At 42.1% G+C, this 13,532-nt stretch overlaps 1 protein-coding gene across 3 annotated transcripts in view; it reads left to right on the top strand.

Moving 5' to 3' along the window:
• Positions 1–13,532, top strand: part of LOC120396016 (arylsulfatase D-like) — a 28,574-nt gene that overhangs the window by 10,826 nt on the left and 4,216 nt on the right. For all 3 annotated transcript variants that reach the window (XM_039520898.1, XM_039520897.1, XM_039520900.1), the window contains 5 exons: positions 527–649; positions 6,067–6,490; positions 9,150–9,286; positions 9,498–9,632; positions 11,534–11,696. In XM_039520898.1, the coding sequence (XP_039376832.1) occupies positions 527–649; positions 6,067–6,490; positions 9,150–9,286; positions 9,498–9,632; positions 11,534–11,696 (982 nt within the window). The remainder of the gene's footprint in view (positions 1–526; positions 650–6,066; positions 6,491–9,149; positions 9,287–9,497; positions 9,633–11,533; positions 11,697–13,532) is intronic.

Raw genomic sequence — 13,532 nt, 5'->3', positions numbered from 1 at the left:
CCTCCTCTCCAATGCAAAATAACAATGCCAAATATTATTTATTGTAAAATTTTGTCTTGCTTTGTCCTTGACTCACTGAAGTGCTTGGATTCCGCAATAATGAGTGTGGTGCAAATACGTCCATTAGTAAATAAACAATTTGGGACTTATACTTTTTATTCTTATGGCCTTGATCCTGCAAGACTTATGTGGCTGTACTTTATGCTCTATGAATAGTTCCACTAGTTCCAAAGTTAAGTACATGCATAAATCTTTTATGCAGTGTAGTTATAGCTGCGTTGGTCCCAGTACATTAGAGAGACAAGGTGAATGAGGTAATATCTTTCATTGGACCAACTTCCATTGGTGAGAGAAACAAGCTTTTGAGCTAACAAAGAGCTCTTCTGTCTCACTCACCAACAGAAGTTGGTCCAATAACAGATATTACCTAACCCAGCTTAAATCTTGGCAGGAGTGTGGCCTAAGCAATGAAAACAATGAAAAATCAAGCAGAAAATGACTAGGTGTATTTTGTTATGTACTGCAGGCATGGCTTCCAGTAATGGGTATCGTGCCCTGCAGTGGAATGCTGGGTCAGGAGGACTTCCTGTAAATGAAACCACTTTTGCCAAGGTGCTGCGTCAGCAGGGTTACACCACGGGACTTATAGGTATGTAGGAATATTTTATCATTTATAGGTATGTAGGAATGTTTTATCATGAGTTGGCACAGGAATGATTACCCGAATGTTTGGGAGAGACTCTGGGTTTTTATTTTCTCTCAACTGTCTGTCAGTCACACGTGTAGCTCCGAGCAGGTGAAAAAAATAACTAATAAATGCAGGTGTCTGTATTAATAATAGTAGTAATAATACCTTATAGACTTTGAGGCCAGAAGGGACTATCGTGATCGCCTAGCTCTTATGTAGTGCTTTTCATCAGTAGATCTCAAAGTGCTTTACAAAGTAGGTCAGTATTATTATCTCCATATGACAAATGGAGAAACTGAGGCACGGGACTTGCCCACGGTCACCCAGCAGGCCTGTGGCAGAGCCAGGAATAGAACCTAGATTTCCTGAGTCACCATCCAGTGCTCCATCCATTAGGAAACACTGCCTCTCTGATATTTATGATAACTTTACACTCATCCTATATTGTAACAAACTAGTACTATTTAATATTTGTAGTGTGGTAAGACCTAGAGACTCCCAATTGGGGCTTGTGGCCCTAATGTGGTAGGTGCTTTACCCACACATAATGAAAAGACAGTCCCCACCCCAAAGAGCAAATATTATTATTGGACATTTAATCATCTGTACCCAATGGAGCATAAAATAGGAGAAGTAAAAAATGTCACAAGAAGTGGCGTGGTTACAATGGTTAGAACAACTGAGCATTGTACTAGGTCCAGGAGCTTTTCCAAAGCTTAACAGAACTCTCTCAGTGCTTCCTTTGTGAGAGAGACAGAGAGAGAGAGACACACACACACACACACACACACGAAGGACTTTAAACATTTCATTTGGCTTTAGAGGAGAAAAGGGATATAGAAATTAACAGCAAGTAGGTAGTACGTAACTGGCTAATATAATATGTTCCCCACTCATAGATAGGTGAGCCCAGCCGTGTTCAGAAATAGCTTGTTCTGTCTCTGGATTATTAAGTAGCATTTAAAAATGTGAAGTACTATTTAAGTGTTTGATGCTATAGCATAGAAGTCAAGTCATTGGTACTGTTTGCTTTTGTAAACCCTAATGATAGGTGAAAAGAGCAGGTGCTTTTTTCTGAAGAGGTCTGAAGACTAATCCAGGAATTTATTTATTTATTTACAGATCACAGAATACTCGTATTTTATTGTTTTCTTTTATATAGACACACAAGCAGAGATGCCAAAAAATCCTAGGACATGAAATCACTTGAATTTGCTTATTGATGAATCATCACACAAAAGAGAATATTTTGATTTTTCATCAGAATATTTTTGTGCTGATTGATTTAGGTGAATTTCACCCTTTCACTGGCCTGTTCCATACTTGCTAACATTACCTTCAATTTTTTTCCTCTGTAAAGGTTATTTTTAACTCAGATATTTTCTCAGCAAGAAAAAAGTGGTGTCTTAATAGCTCCCAATACAAACTCAGTGACCACTTTATTTTGACCATTGGCTCTGTCAGTAAATTAAAATTATCCTTCTTTGGGTAGTTCTTGACACTGATGGAAGATTCTTTGCATCTTGTCTTACTTGATCACAAGGTGAATTGTGATGGATCTAAAGTTTTTGAGACTCGTGAACCTTTCAGAATGTTCTGGGGTTAATACATACCCAACTATGTAACTCACATTTTTTTTTAAATTAAAAAGTGAGGTAATGGAGGAACCAAATTTAGTATTAACATAGTTGCAAACTTCATTTTTAAGAACATTGAGAGCTCTATTTGCTCTTTAGGCTGTGCACTAGATAAATGATTTACCCTGAGAAAATGAGCTGTATCATGGGGAGGCCTGCTCAGATGGCGGAAGGATACAGTTTTTGCTGAATTTAGGGCTTTCTATTCCAGCTGAGGTGGGGAGGGCTTCTATATGCCCTTTTACTAGGGCATCATGCTAGAGTAATTTCAGTATTATGACATCCAAACAGCTATTATGGTCACTGTAGAATTTTGGTTGACAAGTATAAAAGAATTAAGAGAAATTGAGTAACTTATTTCCTGTATTAGATTAACAATTGAACTATTTTAAGGAGAGATGAGCCAAGTGGGTTGCATTAGTTAAAATTAATCACTGACATAACTTTTATAATAACCGCGTGTATTTTTCATGTCACCTAGTGCTTTACAGTATATTGCTCTGCTGTATTCTGTCATCTTGAATATCTGGCTCCTGTTTACATTATTTTTGGACGAATATGATTTTCTACTGTCAACAGTTCTATTTATCTTTTATTTAACATTTAGCACCCAAAAAGATAGATGGTGTGACTGTTCCTACACCTGAGTTAGCATATTTAAATGGATCTATTTTTGTTGTCCTGTAGGTTTTCTTTTTTAGAACAGGACGGTCTGAATGTGTTGTCAATTATAATTGTCATGCTGTACAAAATGCTGTTTTGATTTGTGTTGCAGTTTCTTATTATTAATAATAATTAGTATTTCAGTACCACCTATGTCCTGTCATAGACCAGGGATTCCTATGCAAACAAAGAAAAAAAATAGTCTCTGCCTCAAAGAGTTTACAGTCTGAGGGTAATCCCAGGGTTAGTGGAACTTGAGTGAGCTGAAAACCTGGGGCTTACACTGATTCTTAACCCTATGTTAAAAATTTTCTAATCTGTGCTTGAAACTGTGGCTCTGGCATCTACACTGCAGCACACATCCCTGAGTCAAACCAGCCATATCCCAGACTCCCTAGCGCCCTCTCAAAATGTGGTTGCTCTAGCCCTTTGACAATGATGCACTGTGGGAAAACTTGACTGTCCACCCTGCATGTTAGAGGAAGTTTGAACAGCCCACCAACACAGCCTGCCGAGGAGTCATTGTGGTTTGTGTGCTCTGAGCTACTGGAGCCAGCATTGTGAAGGAGGCACCTTTTGAAGAACTTCCCTTGCTAGTGCTTTCATTCCTGTGTCAGGAAATGGGCAGAGCTTCTGTGAGACACTGGTGGACATTTTGGTGGCATTTTCTGACCCACCAAAGGCACCTGACTGATTTTATGATGGAGCAGGAGGAGGCAGTGGAGGGTAGTACCCAGGCATGGCAGACTCTCACTGGCTGATGCTGCTCCCTACACTCGGTATAGCCTCTGATTGCCCCCACATACACCAGCACTTCTGACACAGGGTCACAAGCACAGATTGGTGGGATCTCATCTTCACGCAGAACTGGGATAACCAGCAGCGGATCCAGAACTTTTGCATGAAGAATTTCACATGATGGATTCAGGAGCCAGCATGGCACCATCCTGGCTGACTATGATGTTGTGCAGCACGGTTAGCTCTGTGCTGGGCACAGTGTCCAGCACTCGATCAAACACCTCATAAAATGGGCATTTGGCTGGCGGGTTACCTGAGGTGCAGTTCTGGTCCCTGGTCTTCCGGCATTTGCTCTTCAGCCTTTTAATCTACTCCCTGCCTTGCTCACCAGTCCAGAAAATTTGCAGCACTGCAAGCTTTTTAGTTATCTGCTATGTGGGATAATTCCAGGTAGTCTTACTAAAATCTATGATTTTATTAGCCTCGCACCAGTGATTTACCAAAATCTGGCCATGTTCCTGTGATCATTAGTCAGCACTGTTCACTTTCCGTTGCAAACACAGAAGGTTCTTTGATGGTATTTGCATCTTGGTGGTCAGAAGACAATGGTAGGTATAATGCTGACTTGATGAGCTGCTGCTGCTCACCAAAAGGGGTGGCTTCCGTTTTCACTGGAGGTGATTGGAGATTGTTGGGATAGAGAAGACAAAGGAAGTTGGCCCATGGAATTGTAGGATACTTTTGGTGGATTCACAGGACATGAGTTAACCAGGGATGTGTCTACACTGCAAAGCAATAGGGCTCTAACTCTGGATCCTGGCTTGACAAAGGCTTGGACCCTCCAGCTCCAGAAGGTCCTAGGACCCTAGGTCTGAGCACGAGTCTGAGAGATTTGTATGTAGAGGATTGGAAGGAGGATTTGGACTCAAGACGGAGTCTGAGCCCAGGATTATGCTGCAGTGTAGACATTCCGTTACTAGAATCTGTGTTCAGGTTGTATAAACTGGAAGCAATTCTTTGTGCTTCAAGTCAACAAGAAAAAAGTTGGCAATGCTTGCAAATTCATCTTATATAGGATTTGTAACAAGAGGAAAATCAGGCATTTTCTGTTAGAATTTGGGATTAGGAGGTAATACTGGTTTATACAGAAGAAAGAATAGTCATTTCTCCCACTGAGGATTGGATATTGGTATGTATCTGACAACATGAGACGACTTATTTGGGGAGGGGGCTTATAATGCACAGGGATTTTGGAATTAAGTTTAGGTAGGCCATTGCATGTGGATTTATGAACCTTCTTAAATGCACTTGGACATAGGAAATGTTTCTTTGTTTAGGAATAACTTTTTAGTGCTTGCCTTTGCAATCTTAAAAATGTTCTTTTAACATAGTTTTTTGTGGGTTATTTATAAAATATATATAAACAGAATCACACATTGCCATATGCCAAAATTGAAAGAATAACAGGTATTCATTTTGGGGGAAGAGTTACATTATAGCAAACTAGTGGCATTCCTTTCACTTTACATTTATCATAGTTACAATGCCTACATAACAGCTTTTAAAAGAGAACTGGATAAATTCATGGAGGTTAAGTCCATAAATGGCGATTAGCCAGGATGGGTAGGGAATGGTGTCCCTAGCCTCTGTTTGTCAGAGGATGGAGATGGATGGCAGGAGAGAGAGATCACTTGATCATTGCCTGTTAGGTTCACTCCCTCTGGGGCACCTGGCATTGGCCACTGTTGGTAGACAGGTACTGGGCTAGGTGGACCTTTGGTCTGACCCAGTACGGCCGTTCTTATGTACATTTGTAGAAAACTATTATTTCGCAAATGTTGATACATGTGTTTCCTGCAGTATGTTTCAGTACTCATTTCTGATATGGCTGCATAGATGCAAAATAATATTTTATACAAAACGTATCCCTTCCTTGGGTAGCTTAGTCTAAGGCCCCAGGATCCCACAGAAACTCTTATGCCAGTATGGAGTTCTACTGGCTTCCCTGGAATTCTACCATAGGTGCAAGGATCCACCTGTGAAGATCCCTTTTTAGATTCAGGCCCTGTGCGGTCTTTTATTGTGCTTGTCTTAACAAACACAGGGAGGGATTGAAATTCATCGTTCTTCTTCCAAGTTGTGCACAGCAGGCATATGCATTGCAGGGCATGCTAACTCCATCTTTTACAAGTGCTTTTTAATGTTTTAGACTGTGAGTTCCAAAGGAACCTAGGGGATTTATGTGCCCAACTGCCATTTAAATGGGCACTTAGCTCTCCTAAGGCTTCTTTGAAAATCCCAGTCATAACAATTGCCTTTCTTTGTTTCTTTAACTTTCAGGGAAGTGGCATCAGGGTATGAACTGTGAAGCCCTCAATGATCACTGCCACCACCCTTCAAACCATGGTTTTGATTATTTTTATGGCATGCCTTTTACTCTTCTAAACAACTGTCAGAAAAACAAACCTCCTGAGTTGGATGCAGCCCTTCAAGCCAAACTTTGGCTTTACACTCAAATAATTGCCCTTGCTGTGCTCACAGTTATCATTGGAAAGCTTACTGGCTTGATCTCTGCCAGCTGGAAAATAGTTGCCTGCTTTGCCTTAGCTGGCTCTCTTTTTTTCACTTCCTGGTACTCCAGTTATGGATTTGTGCAATATTGGAACTGCATCCTGATGAGGAACTATGACATTACTGAACAACCTATGAAGTTGGAAAGGACGACTGCCCTTATGCTTAAAGAAGCAGTTTCATTTATTGAAAGGTAACTAAAGGCCTTCCTTTTTTTCTTAAAGGAGACAAGACCCCAGGAGTGTTTTTAAGATCCTCGGTGCAAGTGGGTTTTTTTGCATAAGCTGTTAATGTCTCTGGATAATTCTTTTTCAAATATTTTTGAAGCACATAAGAAATTTCTGCCCACAAACACATGCTCACTGACTTGGTTTCTGGAGCCAAGAAAAGAGTACCAGTATGAATGACATGTTAATGGGGAGAGCATTTTGAGTATTGACAACATATGAGTACACCCAGGAGCGGCTCTACCGTTTTGGCCGCCCCAAGCAGTCATGCGGCGCGCCCGGCGAGCGGGGCAGCGAGCGGACGCGTGCATGACATGAGAGGTCCGCTGGTCCTGGTGGCTGCGGCCCCCCCCGCTGCTGAGGGTTCGCCGATCCAGCGATCAGCGGCTCTGCTGAGCTGGCCATGCTCATGCGGGAGGCCGCGCGCGCAGCCCCGGGGCGCCCCCGCCCGCAGTCATGCCCGCAGTCCCTCGTCCCCCGGGGCCCGGGGACCTCCGCACAGCACAGGCTGCCAGGTCCGCGCCCCAGCCCCCCCCCCCCCCCATTTGGCCCCCCCCTTAGGCACCAGCTTGTGAGTACACCAAGGATTCGACTTTATTTCAGCAATCCTGGATCTGGAACTACCTGGAGCTTTTCAAATAAGAGAGGCTTTAACCAGGTGACATATGTGACTAAGGCCTCATTTTTCAATTTTTTTTTTTATTATTTGCAAAACAACACTGTGTAGCTTCCCCAGCTATCAGACACACTCTAAAAGTTTTTTTCTAACTAAATCTCTCTCTTCATATTTATCATGAAAGACTACTGGGCCAAAGTCCATGGTGTCATCTGAGGTGTAAGTCACTGAGGAATTAGGGCCACCTTGCTGACCCATATGGGTGGGATTTTCAAAAGTGCCAGGTGATTTAGGCTCATAAGTCCCAGTGAAAATCGGTGGGGTGCATGCTCCAAAGTCACTTAAATGGTTTTGAAAAGCAGTAGTGAGAGAATAAGTCATGTTTAAGGGGAGCTTGTGATGGGCTGCAGCCTGATGGCCTATGCTCTCCACTATACCAGTGAAGAGTGGCACCATTACAGCACAAGACTGCTGCAAATAAAACATGCTCTCTGGCAATCACTAAATTTTTTAGGTTTCCATTATTGTTTCCCCCCCTCCCACCCCCCACTACTAGCCTGTCGTCCCCTCTTTTAGCTCTCAGGCTGCTCTTTCTCTCTTGCCAGCCCCCCATCTCTGTTAATGGAGGGCTGTTTCTGGTCCAACACTACATAATCCAGCAATTCTCCTACAGTGGTTGCTAGGCTATTCTCTCTGTGGCTTATATGGCTCTTACTCCCTTTCAGACATTTTTTTTTTAACATAAGAATATAGACAAATTAACCATAGTAAATCTGACCATTTGCTCTATTTGGTAAAGTATCCTGCCTCCTGCAGCAGCTCATCCCCTTTGGTGCTCATCTGGAAGGGAACAAACTACAAAAAGCCCCATGAGACATCCAGATAACTGTTCTGTGCTATACATAGCAGACAAAACTTCAGGTAAAAATTTCAAAAGTGCTTAAGTCCCATTTTCAAAAGTGGAATAGGCACTTAGGCGCCTGTGTCCTACTGACTTTCAGTGAAAGAGTTTCAGTAGGAGTTAGTCAGTGGTGGGCAACCTCAGGCCGCATGTGGCCCATCAGGGTAATGTGATTGCAGGCTGCGAGACATTTTGCTGATGTTGACCATCCACAACTCCCCCCAACCCCCCCGCCCCCCAGCTCCCAGTGGCTGCGGTTCGCCGTTCCCGGCCAATGGGAGCTGCGGAAAGTAGCGGGCCGCATGGACATGCTGGCTGCTGCTTCTCGCAGCTCCCATTGGCTTCAGTTTACCGTTCCCAGCCACTGGGAGCTGCGTGGGGCTGGGCCTGCGGATGGTCAACATCAGCAAAATGTCTCATGGCCCGCAATCACATTACCCTGATAGGCCGCATGTGGCACGCGGGCCGCAATTTGCCCACCACTCAGTTAGATGCTTAACTCACTTAGGCACTTTTGAAAATTCCTCTAGGCATCATCTTTAGGCATCGAAATACTTTTGTAAGTAAAGGTGTCTACATTGCTTTGAAAATTGGACTTAGAAGCCTAAGTGATAGGGATGTTTTTGAAAAATTTACCCTTCCTGACTACATGTGATAACTGTTTTACACCTTGAAGTCTGACATTTATTTCTGCCTAACTGTTCCATTATCATGTGTCCCTCTTTTTTTCTTTCACTCAGTTTACAGCCTTCCATGGTGCAACACTCTCTCTTTCTCTTTACTATGGAGTGGGAAATAGCTAAATTTTGTGTTGAGGTAAAGCCCTCTTGTGAGGAGGTTCTGGGATTGTTCTCACTAAGGAAATTGTTTTGAAAATATATACTGTTTGGTGCATTGTAATGCAAACTCTTCTGGGGAGAGACATTACCCCCCAAAATAACTAGTGTCATCCACTGTGCACATTACGAGAGAGAATGCTCCATACCAGCCAAATTGAGGTCAAAAGCATGTCAGGATGAATATGGTTCTAGTTATAATCTATGTGTGAATGTGAAAGCTTCTAGAATTTTCCAAGTGTACAACAAAAATATTAATTTATTTTTTTAAGAAACAAGCATGGACCATTCCTCCTCTTCGTTTCCTTTTTACATGTTCACACACCCCTTTTCACCACGGAGAAATTTCTTGGGAAGAGCAGACATGGTTTATATGGAGACAATGTAGAAGAAATGGATTGGTTGGTGGGTAAGTGTCCTTTATGAAAGAGATTTTCTTTAAATGTATCAGTGGATTTTAAAAGGTGCAATATTGATATCAACCAAGCTTTTAGAGTCTTAAAAGCTATTAAAGATTTCTGCAAGGACTCTGCAAAGCTTTAGTTCCCTTAGCTCTTGATCTTTTTGTTTGTTTCATAGCAAACTTTTGACTGTTTTTCTGTCTTTCTTTTAATTTACAGGCAAAATTCTTGATGCTATTGAAAAGGAAGATTTGAAAAACAACACATTCACATATTTTGCCTCTGACCATGGAGGACAATTGGAGGCTCAAGAAGGAAAAACTCAGCTAGGTGGCTGGAATGGCATATATAAAGGTAAGAAATACAGTACGATTTCTTTTACGTTAAGAAATGCAATAGAAAATTAATTTGCTTGACTAACACTGATGGGTTCAATGTGAGTTGGTTTCTCCTCCTGGTTCTAGCACAGATGTCATGTGTAACCATGGACAGCAAACTTAATCTCTCTATGCTCCATCTCGTTTCTCTGAAATTAAGGTATTAAACTTGCCTGTCTCACAATGGTATTGTGAAGCTTGCATAATGCCTGTAAATCATTGTTTGTTCCTTGGATGGAAGGCTTCATGGAAGGGAAAAATATTTGTATTAAATTAGTTATTAACTGATCTTTTGTAGAGAGCAAGGGAAAATAGTAAGGAGAAGTGGTACCAAAAAAAGCTTTCTTCTTTGTGTATACAAGCTCTTGACATTCACGCGCTTCAGTGGCATTTTATGGAATCATTCCTACTAGACAGTAAATGTGAATGATTTCCATGTAGACAGACATTTATGGTTACTTATTGTGCCCCAGAAATCACAGATACATGGGTAATCAGAAAAGGAAAGGAAAGGAGTGTGCTGTCCCTTACAGTGAGAAGGCAATCACTGCATGGTTTTGTTGCTTTCAATATACTCTAAACAAGACAAATGCCAATCAGAAAGAATGTAAATGTTTTCATTTTTCAAACTGCTGCTTGTATTAATTTTGCAGCCTGGCCTGATTTTTCGTGCAGCACTTGCCAAGTACACAGCCAGGGGAAAAGACTTGAAACTGTGACTCCCTGAGCTTTGGAAATTGCGTACTACTGAAAGGGAGAGTTCGCCTGTTTTCAGGGATGGGGAGGAGGAACTTTTGCTAGCTTCTGGCTCTTCCTTATGCAGCTGGACGGTAAAGTGGCTTTGATTGCTGCCATTGAATGGAAGCAGTACGTTATAGATTTGGTGAATGAGTCTGATAGGATTTGGAGGGCGGGGGGAAACAAGGTTGCAATGGCGAGCAGCTAAAAGACATGGAAACCTGATGACTATATTGGGTGTACCCAACTGCACCACAATACACATCTTTTCTTCAGCACGTAGGCAGTCTGAGCATCCTGATGCTTGATCTGTGTAGAATTCTTATTCTCTCTATAGCTGTCTGATTCCTGTGTACTATGTGGTTAGGGAAAATCATTTGACTGAAAGTTCAAATAAGGGTATATGATAGCTTTTGTATTATTCAGATTCATGTTTCTGGTCTTGAAGTTCTTGGGTACCTTTTTTTCAAAACCACCTAAGTGACTTTGGAGCCTAAATCTCATTTTCAAAAGTGAAATAGGCACTTGGGTTTTAGACTCCTAAGTGACTAAATCCTACATGCCAGAGTCACTTTTGAAAATGTTAGCCCATGTCTAAACAGAACCAGTCTGTACTGAAACTCTGAATTAAAATGGGGGATGAGGCTCTTTAAATGCCGTTTTAAGACGTATTTCATACCCTTCAGTCTTGTGTGTTCTCAGAGTGTTTCCAGTCCCTCCCTTTTTGCTAGGCCATGGGGCTATTTGGTGTAGGCTCTTAAAAGTTTCCTGTCACCCCATTCTGACCCTACAAAAGGATGCAGACTAACAGCTGAGTGCAGGAGGAGCTATGTGAGGGGAAAGAGAGAGAAAATTATTGCCGAAGAACATATATTTGAAAGCTTGCTTGCCCATTTTCCCATCTATCCCATGCTGCAAGTCAAGACATTAATTACACACACCCTCCCACTTTTGGAGAGTGTGTTTGATTTTTATTTTTTGAGTGATTCTGTGCATCCCTCTTGAAGTTTATGAAATCAGAACTTAACCATGGAATTAAACCTTAGGGATGAGCAATGTGCTGCTGGCATCTCTGTCTAATGTCATGTACAAGTCTAATGTCTGTTAATGAGTCATAACTGTTATGTCACTTTGCTGTAGGTGGAAAAGGCATGGGAGGCTGGGAAGGAGGCATCCGTGTGCCAGGGATACTTCGGTGGCCAGGAGTCTTTCCTGCTGACACAGTTATTGATGAACCTACAAGCCTTATGGACATTTATCCCACAGTGGCTCACCTGGGTGGAGGGATAGTGCCCCAGGACAGGTCAGGAGACAACAAAGTATATTCACTTCCTATATCTGTAATGACAATATTGCTGCTTATGCTCTTGCTAAACTTTACATTGATAGTGTGGTATGCACTAAGCAATGGGCTTTGATGGCTTATGTTGCTGCTATACAATCATAATGTAGGATATTACTATGGGTTATAGCATGTAGCGCATGGGGGTAGGACAGTTGTCAGAACAAGGAAATCCCAGAGAATATGAAATGAACTAGTTAAGGATATGTCTACAACTGCAATAAAACACCCACAGCTGGCCCATGTCAGCTGACTCGGGCTCGCAGGGCCCAGACTGGGGGGGCTATAACATTGCTGTGTAAATGGAATGGACCCTGGGCTCTGAAACCCTCCCCCCTTGATTCTCAGATCCCAGGTTCTAGCCCAAGCCCAAAAGCCTACATTGCATGTCACCGTGCCTCAGTGGGTCACATCTGAGAAGACCAGATTCAGGACAAACCGCTGAGAAATAGGCTGGACTCACCCCCAAGCTGGTGGTTATTCTATCATTAGATATTCCAAGCCAGTAACAAAAGTAAACTTCTGTCTCACCACACTGGTTAAAAAGAAATAAAAAATGCAGTCTCCTTAGGCATTCCAGCCCTTACTTCACCATCCAGACACTAGACTTTATGATGAGTGGTTACTGAAAACCAATTTCACTAAACAAAGGGTTCTTCTGATCCCAAGAGATCAGCCACATACCTAGATCAATATATAACTCCGATCCTACCCAAGAATCACACTGTTGCCAGTCCTTTAGTATCTAATATGTAAATGTTTATTTATAAGAGAAAAGGAGAGAGTCAAAGAAATCCATATAGATACGTTGCAAAGTTCTTGGATCAGGTTTGTAGCAGTGATGTTACAGACTGCTGGCTTGTAAAGTCTCTCTGGTAACTTCCAAACGATTGGAAGGTCCTCAGTCCATTGGTTGGAATGCTCCTTTTAGTGTAAATTCATAGTCCAGAGATCAGAGCAGGAAAGAGGCAAAATGGAGATGCTTCCAGGGTCCTGAATACCTTATCCCATGTGGAGGGAATGCTTTCAATCTTACTTTGTGGAAAATTACAGGCACAAGATGGAGATGAGCTTGTCACATGCCCTTGCATGCTTTGATGACTCATAGAAGCCATTGCCTGTATTTTGGCTAAAGCGTCTACAGGAAGGGTCACCGGGTGGGGACATGCTTTTTCTGTGGTCCATTGTGAGAATTAAGTGTTCTTTAATGGGCCATCAATTTGAATAGTTCATTCACAATGTGTTGGACAGACTGGACGTAAACTGCCTTGTGGGTGTTATCCCAGGAGCAAACACAATTGAAATATAGATCTATGTAGCCGATATTCATAACTTCAGATACAAAATGATACATGCGTATAAACAGAATAATCCTACTCATCAAATCATAACTTTTCCACTGACACCTTACATGACATACTTTGTACAAGATTTGTTGCAATTGCATAACAAGTGGCAATATTAATTATATAAACAGTCATTTTCCAATCATATAGCATCACAGTGCAATTTTGCAGCCCGAGTCCTGCTTGCCCGAGTCAGCTGATAGGGGCCAGCCCTTGTTGTTTTATTGCAGTGTAGACGTATAGCCAATTAAAAACACTTAGGGTAATAGAACTGCAGGGGCCAAACAGACATACATGGTCCCCACACGGGCCCTTACGAGTAGTGAGTCTTGTGGAGGAAATAGAGGAGCGGGAAGGGGCTGAATTCCATATAGGGGTTGCGACAATTCCTGCTAGGCTCTGTGGAAACCGTAGAGGGCTTTCCTCCCTCCCACACCACAAGGACCCATAA

The sequence above is a fragment of the Mauremys reevesii genome, linkage group 1 (assembly GCF_016161935.1).
Source record: "Mauremys reevesii isolate NIE-2019 linkage group 1, ASM1616193v1, whole genome shotgun sequence".
In the NCBI taxonomy this organism is placed as follows: domain Eukaryota; kingdom Metazoa; phylum Chordata; order Testudines; family Geoemydidae; genus Mauremys; species Mauremys reevesii.
Note: the sequence above shows the minus strand (reverse complement) of the source record. Positions and strands in the feature narration are given on the sequence as shown.